The sequence below is a fragment of the Triticum urartu genome, chromosome 2, assembly GCF_003073215.2.
Source record: "Triticum urartu cultivar G1812 chromosome 2, Tu2.1, whole genome shotgun sequence".
Taxonomy (NCBI): Eukaryota; Viridiplantae; Streptophyta; class Magnoliopsida; order Poales; family Poaceae; genus Triticum; species Triticum urartu.
In genome coordinates, this window is record NC_053023.1 from 172531703 (window position 1) to 172549036 (window position 17334).

Consider the following 17334-nt stretch of genomic DNA (forward strand, 5'->3'; position numbering starts at 1 on the left):
AGCCCGACCACATCAGAAGATAGAAAGAGAATGAAAGTCATTCCCTATGCCTCAGCCATAGGTTCTATAAAGTATGCCATGCTGTGTATCAGATCTATTGTATCCCCTACACTGAGTTTGCCAAGGGAGTACAATAGTGATCTAGGAGTAGATCACTGGACAGCGGTCAAAATTATCCTTAGTGGAATAAGGATATGTTTCTCGATTATGGAGGTGACAAAAGGTTCGTCATAAAGGGTTACATCGATGCAAGTTTTGACACTGATCCAGATGACTCTAAGTCTCAATCTGGATACATATTTAAAATGGGAGAAATTAGCTAGAGTAGCTCTGTGCAGAGCATTGTTGAGATAGAAATTTGCAAAATACATACGGATCTGAATATGGCAGACCCGTTGACTAAACTTCTCTCACAAGCAAAACATGATCACACCTTAGTACTCTTTGGGTGTTAATCACATGGCAATTACTGACTCTAGTAAACCCTTTGAGTGTTGGTCACATGGCGATGTGAACTATGGGTGTTAATCACATGGTGATGTGAACTATGGGTGTTAATCACATGGTGATGTGAACTATTGGTGTTAAATCACATGGTGATGTGAACTAGATTATTGACTCTAGTGCAAGTGGGAGACTGAAGGAGATATGCCCTAGAGGCAGTAATAAAGTTATTATTTATTTCCTTATTTCATGATAAATGTTTATTATTCATGCTATAATTGTATTAACCGGAAACTTAGTACATGTGTGGATACATAGACAAACAGAGTGTCACTAGTATGCCTCTACTTGACTAGCTCGTTGAATCAAAGATGGTTAAGTTTCCTAGCCATAGACATGAGTTGTCATTTGATTAACGAGATCACATCATTAGAGAATGATGTGATTGACTTGACCCATTCCGTTAGCTTAGCACTTAATCGTTTAGTATATTGCTATTGCTTTCTTCATGACTTATACATGTTCCTATGACTATGAGATTATGCAACTCCCGGATACCGGAGGAACACTTTGTGTGCTACCAAACGTCACAACATAACTGGGTGATTATAAAGGTGCTCTACAGGTGTCTCTGATGGTGTTTGTTGAGTTGGCATAGATCGAGATCAGGATTTGTCACTCCTATTGTCGGAGAGGTATCTCTGGGCCCTCTCGGTAATGTACATCACTATAAGCCTTGCAAGAAATGTAGCTAATGAGTTAGTTAAGGATGTAGCATTACGTAGCGAGTAAAGAGACTTGCCGGTAACGAGATTGAACTAGGTATTGAGATACCGACGATCAAATCTCGGGCAAGTAACATACCGATGACAAAGGGAACAACGTATATCGTTATGCAGTTTGACCGATAAAGATCTTCGTAGAATATGTAGGAACCAATATGAGCATCCAAGTTCCGCTATTGGTCATTGACCGGAGATGTGTCTCGGTCATGTCTACATAGTTCTCGAACCCGTAGGGTCCGCACGCTTAACGTTCGGTGACGATCGTATTATGAGTTTATGTGTTTTGATGTACCGAAGGTAGTTCGGAGTCCCGGATATGATCACGGACATGACGAGGAGTCTCGAAATGGTTGAGACATAAAGATCGATATACTGGACGACTATATTTGGACATCGGAATGGTTCCGGATGAGATCGGGCATTTACCGATGTACCGGGAGGTTACCGGAAACCCCTGGGAGGTATATGGGCCTTATTGGGCCATAGTGGGAGAGAGGAGAAGGGAGCAGAGGAGGGGGTGCCCACCAAGCCCAATCCGAATTGGGAGGGGGGCCGCCCCCCCCTTTCCTTCCTCCTTCCTTCCCCTCCCTTCTCTCCTAATCCAACTACGGAACGGGGGGAATCCTACTCCCGGTGGGAGTAGGACTCCCCTTGGGGCGCGCCTAGGAGGCCGGCCCCCTCCCCCTCCTCCACTCCTTTATATAAGGGGGAGGGGGGCACCCCATAGACACACAAGTTGATCATTGATCTCTTAGCCGTGTGCGGTGCCCCCCTCCACCATAATCCACCTCGGTCATATCGTAGCGGTGCTTAGGCGAAGCCCTGTTCTGGTAGCATCATCATCACCGTCATCACACCATCGTGCTAATGAAGCTCTCCCTCGACACTCTACTGGATCGTGAGTTTGTGGGACGTCACTGAGCCGAACGTGTGCAGATCACGGAGGTGTCGTACCTTCGGTGCTAGGATCGGTCGATCGTGAAGATGTATGACTACATCAACCGCGTTTTCATAATGCTTCCGCTTATGGTCTACGAGGGTACGTGGACAACACTCTTCCCTCTCGTTGCTATGCATCACCATGATCTTGCGTGTGCGTAGGATTTTTTTTTGAAATTACTACGTTCCCCAACATATTCATCACATAATCTTTTCTTTGTATCATGGACATTCAGACTTTAAATGATTCAAAGCAATAGTCTATAATTTGACATGAAGACCTCAATACTCAAGCATATCAACAAGCAACCATGTCTTTCAAAAAATCAACACTAAAGAAAGTTATCCCTAGTCCATTATGCTCAGCCATTGATCCATTCATGAAACGCACTCAAATATTAGCTACATCCAATGCACAAGTATGACAATAGTGTTCCCTAGTTGGTACTTTATAAGAGAAGATGGAGACTCAAAATAAAAAAATGCATAAAAGTAAATAGAAAGGCCCTTCGCAGAGGGAAGCAGAGATTTGTAGAGGTGCCAGAGCTCATAGTTTGAATTGTGAGATAAAAAACTATTTTGAGAGGCATGATTTTCCTGTCAACGAAAACGACCGAGAATTCCCAATATCTTCCATGCTACATAAATCATAGGCGATTCCCAAACATAAAATAAAGTTTATTTTTTTCCCACCATTCTTTCACAATACATGGCTAGCCGTATCCACAGGTGCCTTCCATACCAACACTTTCCAAGGAATATATTATGAACAACATATATAATTTTTTTCATTTCAGGACCGGGCATCCCTATTACCTGCCACACTCTCGTGCAATGATGATGCGTCTCTGTTGTATCTACTTTTCCTAACGCTTTTCCTCTTGTTTGGGACTCTAATTTGCATGATTTGAATGAAACTAACCCGGACTGACGCTATTTTCAGCAGAACTACCATGGTGTTGTTTTTGTGCGGAAATAAAAGTTCTTGGATTGGAACGAAACTTTGTGAGGATTTTTTATAAAATAAAAGAGAATTACTGGAGTCAAGAACCACCGGAGGGGGACACCTGGGTGGGCACAACCCAACAGGGCGCGCCACCCCCTCCTGGCGCGCCCAAGTGGGTTGTCCCCACCTGGTGGCCCCGCAGACCCTGAAACTGACGCTATAAAATTCTATTTCCTCAAAAAAAATCAAGGAGAAAGAATTGTCACAATCCACGAGACAGAATCGCCGTCACCTCCTGTTCTTCATCGGGAGACCAGATCTGGAGTCCGTTTGGGGCTCCGAAGAGGGGGATCTTCATTCTTCGTCATCACCAACCCTTCTCCATCGCCAATTCCATGATGCTCCCCATCAGGAGTGAGTAATTCCTTCATAGGCTCGCTGGTCGGTGAGGAGTTGGATGAGATTCATCATGTAATTGAGTTAATTTTGTTAGGGCTTGATCCCTAGTATCCACTATGTTCTAAGACTGATGTTGCTATGACTTTGCCATGCTTAATGCTTGTCACTTTGGGCCCGGGTGCCATGATTTCAGATCTAAACCGTCTATGTTATCATCATTATATCCATGTTCTAGATCCGATCTTGCAAGTTATAGTCACCTACTACGTGTTATGATCCGGCAACCCCGGAGTGACAATAGTCGGGACCACTCCCAGTGATGACTGTAGTTTGAGGAGTTCATGTATTCACTATGTGTTAATGCTTTGTTCCAATTCTCTACTAAAAGGAGGCCTTAATATCCCTTAGTTTCCAATAGGACCCCGCTGCCACGGGAGGGTAGGACAAAAGATGTCATGCAAGCTCTTTCCATAAGCATGTATGACTATTTACGGAATACATTCGTACATTATATTGATGAACTGGAGCTAGTGCCGTATCGCCCTAGGTTATAACTGTCTCATGATGAATATCATCCAAAAAGTCACTGATCCAATGCCTATGAATTTATCCTATATTGTTCTTGCTAAGTTACTACTGCTATCATCAATGTTACACTTGCTACAAAATTACTGCTATCACTGTTACCGTTACGTTTGCTGCTACTACTATTATCAAAACTATCATACTACTTTGCTACTGATCACTTTGCTGCAGATAATTAATCTCCAGGTGTGGTTGAATTGACAAATCAGCTTCTAATACTTGCAAATATTCTTTGGCTCCCCTTGTGTTGAATCTATAAATTTGGGTTGAATAATCTACCCTCGAAAACTGTTGCGATCCCTATACTTGTGGGTTATCAAGACCTTTTTCTGGCGTCGTTGCTGGGGAGCATATCTATATTTGTTGAGTCACTTGGGATTATTATCAAATTGTCACTATGAAGAATCTGAAGGATGCTAAGACTAAGATTTTTCCTCTAAGACGAGGGGAGGTAAGGAACTTCCATCTAGCTCCGCACTTGATTCACCTTCTGTTATAAGTAAACTTGCAACACCACCACATGCTACTAATCCTAATATGTTGCAAGTTATTGATGATGCCACTTCTGCTATGAATGATATTTATGATGATGATAGCACCTTGCTTGATGATAATGTGCCACTAGGTGAATTTCTTGATGAACAACTTGCTAGAACTAAAGCTTTTGAGAATGTTGAAACTGATGAAGAGCTTGAAACTGAAAATCTTGAGACACCTATTAGAACTAGCCTTCCTAGATATGAATTGCCAAAGGTACCGGAAGGTTTATGTTATGAATGAGGAGACAACTAGAGATATTCTTGCTTGTAAGGATAGAGATGATCTAGAAAAATTATGATGCAAGTATAAAGAAAAGACTTTGAATGCTAAAATGAAACATGATCGTACGTTTGCTACTTCACCAATATTTGTTGATGATTATGAATTCTCTGTCAACCCAGAGTTAATTACTTTGGTTGAATCTGATCCTTTCCATGGTTATGAAAATTAAACTGTTGTGGCACATCTTGCTAAGTTGAATGATGTAGCCACCCTTTTTGCTCATGATGAGAAATTTCGCTATTATTATATTCTCAAATTATTTCCGTTCTCATTAAAGGGTGATGCTAAAGCTTGGTACAATACTCTTGCTCCTGGTTGTGCGCATAGTCCCCAGGATATGATTTATTACTCCTCTGAAAAAGATTTCCCTGCTCATAAGAAACAAGCTGCCTTACAGGAAATATTTAACTTTGTGCAAATTGAAGAAGAGAGTCTCCCACAAGCTTGGGGAGGCTTCTCCAATTGCTTAATGCTTTGCCTAATCATCCTGTTAAGAAAAATGAAATACTTGATATCTTCTATAATGGACTAACCGATGCTTCTAGGGATTTCCTAGATAGTTGTGCTGGTTGTGTTTTTAGGGAACGAACTACTGGGAAAGCTGAAGAATTATTGAATAACATATTGAAAAATTATGATGATTGGACTCTTCCTGAACCACTACCTAAACCCACTCCGAAGAAGAGGGGTATCTTATATCTCAGTCCTGAAGATATGCAAGAGGCAAAGAAATCTATGAGAGAAAAAGGTATTAAAGCTGAGGATGTCAAAAATTTACCTCCTATTAAGGAAATACATGGGCTTGATACACCACCACCTAGTGTGGTAGAGGTAAATTCTCTAATGAAATTCAATGATAATGATAATCCTCATAATATGCACCCTAGCCAATGCCTTTATGAGTTTGAAAATTACATAGAAAGCAAGATCACTTCAATGCAAATGTTACGAACCAATTTAAATACAATTCTGATATGATTGCTCGCTTGAGTGACTTGTTATTTAGAATCTCAAATGATGTTAGAGGTATGGGAAAGCATGCTTCTATGGTTCAAACTCAGTTAGAACAAGTTGCTAAATCTTAAAGAGAGTTGCTTAATGAAATGAATAATAATATCAATGATCATGCTGTTAGAGTAATGACTAGAGGAGGTAGAATGACTCAGGAACCACTTTATCCTGAGGGACACCCAAAAAGAATTGAACAAGACTCTCAAAGGGTTAACACTGATGCACATAGTCCTTTTAAAAAGAAAAAGAAGAAGAAAAATTACCTTGCTATCAAACTATCTGTTATCGATAATTTCAGTGTCTGCAGAAAATACCTTGCTGAAAACCGCTTGTCATTTCCTTCTGCTCCTTGTGAGTTTGACACTCTTACTTATCAAAAGGACTACGATTGATCCCCTATACTTGTGGGTCATCAAGGCTCTTTTCTGGCGCCGTTGCCGAGGAGTGAAGCGCTTTTGGTGAGTGGAATTTGGTAAGGAAAATTTATATTATGTGCTGACATTTACTGTTACTTGTTACTATGGAAAACCATCCTTTGAGGGGTTTGTTCGGGGTGTCTTCACCTTAACGGGAAGCACAAAGAGTTGCTCCTCAACCTACTGCATCTATTGAAAATATTTATTATGAAATTCCTTCATGTATAATAGAGAAACTGTTAGCTAATCCTTATGCAGGAGATGGAACGATTTTCTGGAAAACCAAAAACAAGTAGAAAACAACAACTGACACTATGCACTAGGTTAATAGGTTAGTTCCCGAAAATGGTATAAAATAGCATTACAATGCATATAAAGCATCCAAGATTGATAATATAATAGTTTGAAACAATAAAAAAAATCATAGATACGTTGGAGACGTATCATCCGCTCCTCCTCCACCGGCTCCGACGAATCTAGAGGCATGCCAGATGTGATCCGAGCTTCACACCTAGCCCGGATATGTTACTCAAGGAGCTTTAGCTGCCACTCCGGCATAAGCACGGCGTACGTCATGATCTGGCGTCAGGGCATGGCTGGCGGCAGACAATGAGCAGATTGGAATGTGGCGGCGAAGAGGGGAGGGGAGGGAAATGGGGATGGGGGAATAGGGTTTGGGTGTTGGCATCCAGCTTTAATAGCCGGATTAGGGCCCTTGGGCGGCGCGTCGGAGCGGCGACATGCGGGGCCATAAAAAATCAAGGAGATGCTCGTTGGGCCGATGGGTTTCCCAGTGTTTCCGCATGGTCTCTGTGGTCATTCCGACATGGCGGAGGCGCCCAGCACGCCCAAGCCTCGCCGTATCGGTCTTAGATTTGGCTGGATATGAGGGGTGGCGTTTAGTCCCGGTGTATGAGGCTGGTATGAGGTGGCTTTTTTATTAGTGAGTGATTGGGCCGTCAGTTCTGACGTACAGGAGGGGTGGGTTGAGGAGCCCGGTTGTAGATGCTCTAATGGCAAAACCGATAAAACTCAATAAAAAGGGAAAACCCTTCGCGTCTACACACCAACCAAACTTTTGGCCGGTCCCTCTCGCTTGCTAACCATGAGCACCTCGCGCACGGAGCCACATAGCTGATGGTCCCACGCGCATTGCTTCTTTCTTCTCCCGTTCGTCTTACCCCCTCCTCCACGTCGCACAACCGCTCGTGTTGCCCGTCTTTCTCCTTCCAATCCTCTACTTGTGAAACCTGACCATGGTCAGCCCATGCATGGCAACATGTTCCGGCGAGCAGTTCCCCGACGCGGTGCTTGTGCAACTCCCACTCCCAATAGCTGCGGCGCTCGCATTGCAACTCCCTCTCCCACGGACATGACGGAGTACTGTGGTGGGGCGGTACTGCAACTTGGGGCAGCGACGGCCATGTGTGAGGCCATGGACGAGTAGAGTGTGAAGGAAATATGCCCTAGAGGCAATAATAAAGTTATTATTTATTTCCTTATATCATGATAAATGTTTATTATTCATGCTAGAATTGTATTAACCGGAAACATAATACATGTGTGAATACATAGACAAACAGAGTGTCACTAGTATGCCTCTACTTGACTAGCTCGTTAATCAAAGATGGCTATGTTTCCTAACCATGGACAAAGAGTTGTTATTTGATTAACGGGATCACATCATTAGGTGAATGATCTGATTGACATGACCCATTCCATTAGCTTAGCACCCGATCGTTTAGTATGTTGCTATTGCTTTCTTCATGACTTATACATGTTCCTATGACTATGAGATTATGCAACTCCCGTTTGCCGGAGGAACACTTTGTGTGCTACCAAACGTCACAACGTAAATGGGTGATTATAAAGGTACTCTACAGGTGTCTCCAAAGGTACATGTTGGGTTGGCGTATTTCGAGATTAGGATTTGTCACTCCGATTGTCGGAGAGGTATCTCTGGGCCCTCTCGGTAATGCACATCACATAAGCCTTGCAAGCATTGCAACTAATGAGTTAGTTGCGAGATGATGTATTACGGAACGAGTAAAGAGACTTGCCGGTAACGAGATTGAACTAGGTATTGAGATACCAACGATCGAATCTCGGGCAAGTAACATACCGATGACAAAGGGAACAACGTATGTTGTTATGCGGTCTGACCGATAAAGATCTTCGTAGAATATGTAGGAGCCAATATGAGCATCCAGGTTCCGCTATTGGTTATTGACCGGAGACGTGTCTCGGTCATGTCTACATTGTTCTCGAACCCGTAGGGTCCGCACGCTTAAGGTTTCGATGACAGTTATATTATGAGTTTTGATGTACCGAAGTTAGTTCGGAGTCTCGGATGTGATCACGGACATGACGAGGAGTCTCGAAATGGTCGAGACATAAAGATTGATATATTGGACGACTATATTCGGACACCGGAAGTGTTCCGGGTGATTTCGGAGAAAACCAGAGAGCCGAAGGGTTACCGGAACCCCCCGGGAGAAGTAATGGGCCATATGGGCCTTAGTGGAGAGAGAGGGGCAGCCAAAGGTGGGTCGCGCGCCTCCTCCCCCTGGTCCGAATTGGACTAGGATAGGGGGGCGGCGCCCCCCCTTTTCCTCTCCCTCCCTACTTCTTTCCCCCTCCTAGTAGGAGTCCTACTCCTACTAGGAGGAGGACTCCTCCTTGGCGCGCCTATAGGGCTGGCCGGCCTCCTCCCCTTGCTCCTTTATATACGGGGGCAGGGGGCACCCCTAGACACACAAGTTGATCCACGTGATCATATTCTTAGCCGTGTGCGGTGCCCCCTTCCACCATAGTCCTCGATAATATTGTAGCGGTGCTTAGGCGAAGCCCTGCGATGGTAGTGCATCAAGATCGTCACCACGCCGTCGTGCTGACGGAACTCTTCCCCGACACTTTGCTGGATCGGAGTCCGGGGATCGTCATCGAGCTGAACGTGTGCTAGAACTCGGAGGTGCCGTAGTTTCAGTGCTTGATCGGTCGGGCCGTGGAGACGTACGACTACATCAACCAAACGCTTCCGTTGTCGGTCTACAAGGGTACGTAGATCACACTCTCCCCTCTCGTTGCTATGCATCACCATGATCTTGCGTGTGCGTAGGAAATTTTTTGAAATTACTACGAAACCCAACAGAGTGATGGAAGACGACACCCCGGTGCTACAACTGGTCAGTTTTTTTGCTGGAACCAGTTGGGAAGCTGCAACCAGTTGCTGCCGCAACACCGCGATGGAATCCACTCCGCCCATCCATCTAGCTCCACTCCGACGAAGTGAAACCTCCACGCCCTGGGAATCTGCAACCAGCTAAGCCAGAAGCTGCAACCGTCGTCGAAATTTGCTACTACTGGCGACGAATTTGCTACATCCATCATGACGGAGCTGCGGCCTACTACGACGGCGGCTTTTTTTTGTTGCAACAGTCCTCAAATTTTGCTACTACTGGTGAGGGTTTTGCTACATTCATCATGGCAGAGCTGAGACCGGCGACGATGTCGAGATGAATTGTTGCAACCGTCTTTAGATTTTGCTACTACTGATGAGGGTTTTTGCTACATCCATCATGGTGGAGATGAGACTGGCGACGACGGCGAGATGATTTTGCTGCAACCGTAGTTGGTTTGTGCTACTACCGGCGAGTGATTTTGCTACATCCATGATTTTTGCTACTCCCGGCGTTTTTTCTGCTACATCCATGAACCGCGTTGACTCTTTAGCCCTCGCTCACGCAACCCCATGCAACGAGCTTCGACGGAGGGGGGGCGGCGACGACGCTTCGGGAAATACCATGGAGCGAGAGCAGGGGTGAGGAGGGGTGAGGAGGAGATGCGGTGGAAAGTAGGAGAGATAGCAGGGGGTGAGGAGGAGATGCGGCGATAATGGCGGCCGACGGTGACAATGCTGGGTGGTCGGCGAGGACGTGGCCGAGGACGAGCAAGGCCGCGCGGGGGTGTCTAGTGAGCGCGGCGTCGTACGTGGCCGACTGCCGCCGACGTGGGGAAGGAAGAAGACGAGGAGACAGGAAGAAGACGACGCGAGGGAGATCCAAATCCAACAGTTGGTGCGGCTGGGAGCCGATCGGCTGAAATTTTCGGCCGGCGCGCCGGCGCCTAGTAGCGCACGTAAAAAAAAACTCCGCATGAAGCTAGTGGTATAGTATAACATGTGGAGTCACCGACCTGTGGGAAGTAGCGCTAGCAGAAACAAGTGTGAGCCAGCCAGTAGCCCCACTACTGCTTCCAATCGCCGTCGTCCCGCTCCCTCCGATCCTCCGCCGCCCGCGACGCGCGACCGCCGTCTTCGGCAGGCCACATGTGGGAGCGCGGCAGGCCACCCCGTAAGCAGCGACCGGCGCCTCTGATCTTGCCGGCGTCGGCGCTGGTGTCGCCCCCGCCCCCTCGGTTCGTCTTCCCCAGATCCCTCTTCGCACTCGCCGCCCGCGCCATGCCGTCGCGCCGCCCCTCCCCTGTCATCCTCCTCCTCCTCGCGCTCGCGCTCGCGCTACTCTTCCTGCTCCTGTCCCCCTCTGCCCCATCCGCCTCCCGCCTTTCCCACTCCTTCGTCTCCACCTCTCCTTCCTCTTCCGCCTCCTCCCCTCCCTCCCCCGTCAAGATCTACCTGTACGACCTGCCGTCCAAGTTCACCTACGGCGTCGTCCGCAGCTACATGTCCGCGCGGGGCCCCTCGGGTTCGCCGGATGCGGCCGCGGTGCTGGCAGACGAGGAGCTGCGCTATCCGGGGCACCAGCACTCGGCGGAGTGGTGGCTCTTCAAGGACCTCCGTCGCCGCGGACCACGTGATCGCCCCGTGGCTCGCGTGGATGACCCGGCCGAGGCCGACCTCTTCTACGTGCCCTTCTTCTCGTCCCTCAGCCTCGTCGTCAACCCCATCCGGCCCCCGGCCGCCGCCAATGCCTCTGAGGCGGCGGCCACGGTGGGGCCTTCGTATAGCGACGAGGCCATGCAGGACGAGCTGGTGGAGTGGCTGGAGCGGCAGTCGTACTGGCGGCGGCACCGAGGAAGGGACCACGTGTTCATCTGCCAGGATCCCAATGCGCTCTACCGGGTGGTGGACCGGATCAGCAATGCCGTGCTCCTAGTCTCTGACTTCGGCCGCTTGCGTGGTGATCAGGCCTCTCTCGTCAAGGATGTCATCCTGCCTTACTCCCACCGCATCAACCCCTTCAAGGGCGATGTCAATGTCGACAGCAGGCCTGCATTGCTGTTTTTCATGGGCAACCGGTACCGAAAGGAGGTGAGCTCTTGAATCCGAAACAAATATTACACTTTTTTTAGAGATTGACGTGTCATAAACTCATGATGACACTTGATAAGCTGTGTTTAGATCTCTTTCAGAGCACTCAATGTTAAATTCTTGTATAAGAATTACTCCCTCCGTCCCATAATACAAGAGCGTTTCAAAAATGCTCTTATATTATGGGACAGAGGGAGTATCATAGAAAGATGGATTAAGGTGAAAAGAAAGTTAGGACATATATGATTACCTTAGATTTTACACCACTGGGATTACTTTTTGTGTAAATAAGGAATGACAGTCCAGGAATCGATAAAGGACAGACCCAGTGCTAGAAGCTCCCACGCAAGGTAGGGTCTGGGGAAGGATTATACGAGGCAGTCTAGGAACCGATATCATCGGGTAATTTAACCAGGAGTCCAGGACACCTTTTGTATTGAAGGGCAACACTACAATCTACTGAAGTGAACATTGATATTGGCCAATTTGTTACGCATTTAAGGGCTTATTGGATACAGAAGTTGCTGAGAATTGATGTATTATTCAGTAGTAGTCTTGTACTATTCTTCAAAGCACAATCTTTTCAAAATCACAAACTTGTATACTTCTTAATCTACCTACTTAATAATTTATTGCCGAGACAAATGCTTCCACAATTTTTGCAAACCCTTCCTCTACCTTATCTATCCCCTTCTCTTTCATTCATCTACTGTTTGTCTACTGTCCACATCCAGCGAGATTTTAAGCTGCATTCAGTTTTACTTGTTTCCAGTTGCAACGGTTACATCTAATGTCCGATACTTAATTTTGCATAATACATAATTTGGATAGGACAAGACTGAAGGTAACAAATGCACCATCTGAGCATAGGAAACAATACAGTGGAGATAGGCAGCAGAATCCATTCTTGAGATTCCACGCTATGCCATAAGCGACCATAATATAATCTTCTGGTTTTCAGAAGATCTCTAGAAAGTACAGTTTCAAAAATCATGCAATTAACAGCATAATTTTTTAAGCATCCCTCTGTTAATGCTTTTAACACTTTTGCGGGTCCCTATTGTAATCTCAAAATGTTGCTCCTCAAGTCTTGATTAAGTTATATATTTTTTCACATTTATCTTCCTTTTAAGTTATATACTTCCCAGATCCTACTTAAGGTATGGGATTGTGTGCACTCATCCTTCTTCCTTTTGTCAGATTTTGTTACTAGCAGTGCATCCTCTTTGTTGCTTTTTAGCCATGGAGTTTATAGTCAACGCCATCTTTCTTTCGTTAATTATCTTAGTTTATGCAATAGCATTACTTACGTTACAGTTGATCATTCTTAATAATGTAGGGCGGGAAGGTCCGTGATACACTTTTTCAAGTTCTTGAAAATGAGGGCGATGTAATCATAAAACATGGAGCCCAATCAAGGGTGAGTCGGCGTATGGCCACACAAGGAATGCACTCATCCAAATTTTGCCTGCATCCTGCTGGAGATACTCCCTCGGCCTGCAGATTGTTTGATGCACTTGTCAGCTTATGTGTTCCTGTTATAGTTAGTGATCACATCGAGTTACCATTCGAAGATGTTATAGACTACAGTAATATCTCAATTTTCGTTGACACAAGCAAGGCCGTACAGCCTGGGTTCTTAACTTCGATGCTTCGGAGAGTCAGTTCAGAGCGAATTCTGGAGTACCAGAGAGAAATACAAAGGGTCAGTGCTCCATCTTTCTTAGTTCATGCTGCCATATGCATCTTAGTACATCTTATGCTGTACGTACTTTCAGTTAATAGGAATCAATTTTATACATATATCTGAAACAAAATGTGTTTAATCCAGGAATTATATAGATTTTCTTACTGTTGTAGTATCCCTACGCAGTGATCTTTTATACAGAGTACATTCTGTATATACACCCAGAATAGCATAGTGAGATAGCAACATAGTTTTTATGGTGTAATGAATTTTGTGGCGACCGACCCCCTTCATTACTTTATAGCACTTATTATGGCGTATGGTGAGGCGACTTCATAGACAACCTAACTTTGTGTGATAGCAAATTAGATCACCACTTCATAGAAAAAACATAACTTTGTATGACATGTTGACAACAAATTAAGTCACTAAATAGAGGAGACACACTTGACTAGCCACTGCCAACAAATATACTAGCCTACATGTGGACTGCAAGTTTGAGATATGCACCGCACTAGTGCATAACATGTACAGAACAGAACAGAGGAGCTTTGCAGACAAAGAAACAGAGCACATCACAGCATTGGGCAAGAAGACAGATGGTGAGGGAGAAGCAGGGAGAAGGGAGGGGGGGGGGGGGGGGAGGGGGTGGGGGGGGGGGGGGGGGGGGGGGGGGGGGGGGAGGGTAACTTGCCTCGCCGAAGGTGGTGCTGAAGCTGGCCGGAGAGGAGGTGTGCCACACCTTCGTCGATCTGTGGATGGCAGCGGCGGGATGTGGCGCTGAAGCTCACCATCTACCTGGAGGGAGGGTAACTTGCCTCGCCGAAGGTGGTGCTGAAGCTGGCCGGAGAGGAGGTGTGCCACACCTTCGTCGATCTGTGGATGGCAGCGGCGATCTGTGGATGGCAGCGGCGGGATGTGGCGCTGAAGCTCACCATCTACCTGGAGCTGCGCGGATCCGACCTGGAGTTTATTGGGGCTGGATGGGGGATGACTGGAAGAGGCTCGCTGGTTGCCGCACCAAGGTCAGAGAGAACTCTCTCTCTCTCTCTCTCTCTCTCTCTCTCTCTCTCTCTCTCTCTCTCTCTCTCTCTCTCTCTCTCTCTCTCTCTCGCGCGCGCGCTCGCGCTCCCTCCCTCCCTCCCTCCCTCCCTGATATTTCCTTCCTGCCTCTGCATTTCCTTCCCACGCCTCTCTGCCTGTGGCGTCCAGAATTTAGCATGGGGATGCCAACCTCACCATTTGGGCGCCAACAGGATGCCTCTCTCAGCTCGATTCCCCTCCATCTCCTGGCTATCTCCCATGCCTACTGATATTTCCCTCCTGCCTCTGCATTTCCTTCCCACGTCTCCCTGCCTGTGGCATCCGAAATTGAGCATGGGGACGCCAACCTCACCATTTGGGCGCCAACAGGATGCCACATGTAACTTCTGTTGCGAGGGCCGGCACCCTTGGCTCGGAGGCCGCCACACCATTATATAGTCACCATAACGATGAGATTTCGACGCCATAAAAACTATGGATAGCAGCATGCTGGCATGCAAGATCAGTTAGTTTCAGATGACCAAGATGAGAATGAGATGCAAGGAACCCTCCATATCGGTAGACCTTTGAGGACTTGATAACGGGTCTGTCAGAATAGTCACTTCTTCATCTGGACAAGCCAACTTAACCGAAAACCAGTGTGAAGTACTATAATTACCATATTAAATGTATTAGAAGCTGAATAACGTAACTGCAGTTGTTTGATTTAGATATTTTATTGTTGAGAAACTGGTTATACTGTTTACATTTACTAGCATGGGACACTTGGCTGTTTGTTGCATTTTTGCAAGGAAAGATCACCATTTATTTCTTTCTGTCATTTAGTAGAAACTACTCCATGGATGGGCAGCTATTTGGAATTACTTGGCAAACTAAGTCGCTTTATTCACAAGATATTTTCTGGTCATTGTGTATGGAATATTTTATGCTCTTAATTGATGGGAGCATATAGTTTTGGTGACAAAACTGCCGAACTGCTATGTTACGTAAGATCAACTGCTGTCGTCGGAAGAGTTCAATCTGGTACGGTATGCAATGACATGTGGAATGTCATTCTTATTTGCAAGAAACTCAAGGAATTGTATGACAATTCAGTTTCAGAGGAGTGTAATGCATGTCCATACACATTTGTCCGTTAGCTAGTAGTTTATTTGCTGAACCTTGGATATTTGTTGCAGGTAAAACATTACTTTGAGTATGAAGATCCGAATGGACCAGTGAATCAAATATGGCGCCAAGTTTCCATGAAAGCACCACTGATCAAGCTGTTGATTAACCGGAACAAACGCCTAGTTGAAAGAGGCACTAATGAAACTGATTGCTCGTGCATCTGTTCAACACCGAGCGATATATCTACTGCTGGCTAGGCAGTAGGATTGTTTCTGTGGCCTGAATCAAACTTTTGTGCCTGCATTGCCTGAATTTTGGATGTTGCAGTGCTATACATATATATGGACAGCAAGGACCCCTTTTCAGTTCCTGATTGTATATATCCTGCTAACGCCCTTCAGTTCTTGAGTAGATACACTGGAGTCAACATTGAAGAACTCTGTTTTGTTTTGTGTTCTGTATCTGTTTGTTTTATGCTGTTAGCTTGTCAGGATGTCATGTCGAATCAGAATGTCTTATTCACAACATTGATTACAGCGTTTCTTAGGGAGACATAGTTGTAATAGGAATTATCTAAGGGAAGCAATCTTGTGAGATATTGATTATCGTACCTGAAATCGGAGCAATGTAGTTTGTTTTTTCTGAACCCTACTCTGAAGAATCAAGTAGTGAATGGTGATACAACAAATACTATCATTCCAGAGCGAGGGCTTCGCCAAGGTGATCCCCTCTCTCCTTATCTCTTTCTATTATGTGCCGAGGGCTTCTCTGCTATGCTCCATGATGCTGAAATAAATGGTAGACTTAAAGGTATTAAAATATGTAATACTGCCCCAAGTATAAGCCACTTACCATTTGCAGATGACTCTCTACTCCTCATTGAAGCAAACACCAATAGTGTACATGAAATGAACAGGATCCTCAGTACGTATGAAGCTTGCTCAGGTCAAGCCATAAATAAAGAGAAATCTGCAATCCTTTTCAGCAAGAACACGAAGCTGGAAGACAAAAGCGAGGTGATGAACAAATTGTGTATCACTAAAGAGGGCTTTTCAGGTAAATACTTGGGACTACCGGTATACATTGGCAAATCCAAGACCAAGGCTTTCCACTACCTGAAAGAAAAGATATGGAGCAAATTGCAAGGTTGGAAAGAAAAAATGCTCTCAAAAGCTGGAAAGGAGATTTTGATCAAGGCGGCTGCGCAAGCAATACCAGTCTATGCAATGGCATGCTTCGACCTCACAAAATCATTGTGTGACGACATCAATGCAATGATAGCTCGGTATTGGTGGAGCCATATGGATAAAGAAAATAAAATTCATTGGGTTAGCTGGGAAAAAATGACAAAGCCTAAAAAGGATGGTGGATTGGGATTTAGAGATCTATACTGTTTTAACCTTGCCATGCTGGCGAGGCAAGCTTGGAGAATTCTAAAGAATCCCACATCACTATGTGCACAAGTCCTAGCGGCAAAATACTTTCGAGATCGAAACTTGCTGGATGACGAGGCAAGAAATGGAATATCCTACTGTTGGAGGAGCATCTTAAAAGGGGTACAGGTGCTAAAGAGCGGGGTGGTGTGGAGAGTAGGAGATGGAGAAAGTATAAATATTTGGACTGATCATTGGCTCCCAAAGGGAAAATTAAGGCTGGTCAGTTCAAGGAGGGGAAATCAAATCATAACAAAAGTCGCAGAGTTGATTGACCCATCCTCCTACACTTGGGATGAGGAACTTGTACGACAAACCTTTAATGAAGAAGATGCCCGGGCAATTCTTCAAATCCCAATACATGAAGGGCAAGAGGACTATGTGGCGTGGCATTTTGACAAAAAAGGGAAGTTCTCAGTAAAATCAGCATATCAAGTAGTGCTT

The 17334-nt window shown here is 45.6% G+C and overlaps 1 protein-coding gene across 1 annotated transcript; it reads left to right on the forward strand.

Annotated features, from left to right (window-relative positions):
- Positions 1-10539: 10539 nt before the first annotated feature.
- On the forward strand, positions 10540-16103 carry LOC125536579 (probable arabinosyltransferase ARAD1). The gene is made up of 3 exons (XM_048699818.1): positions 10540-11616; positions 12956-13321; positions 15526-16103. Exons 1-3 carry the CDS (start codon positions 10675-10677, stop codon positions 15712-15714), a joined length of 1497 nt encoding a protein of 498 aa, XP_048555775.1. The 5' UTR covers positions 10540-10674; the 3' UTR covers positions 15715-16103.
- The last annotated feature ends 1231 nt before the right edge of the window (positions 16104-17334 follow it).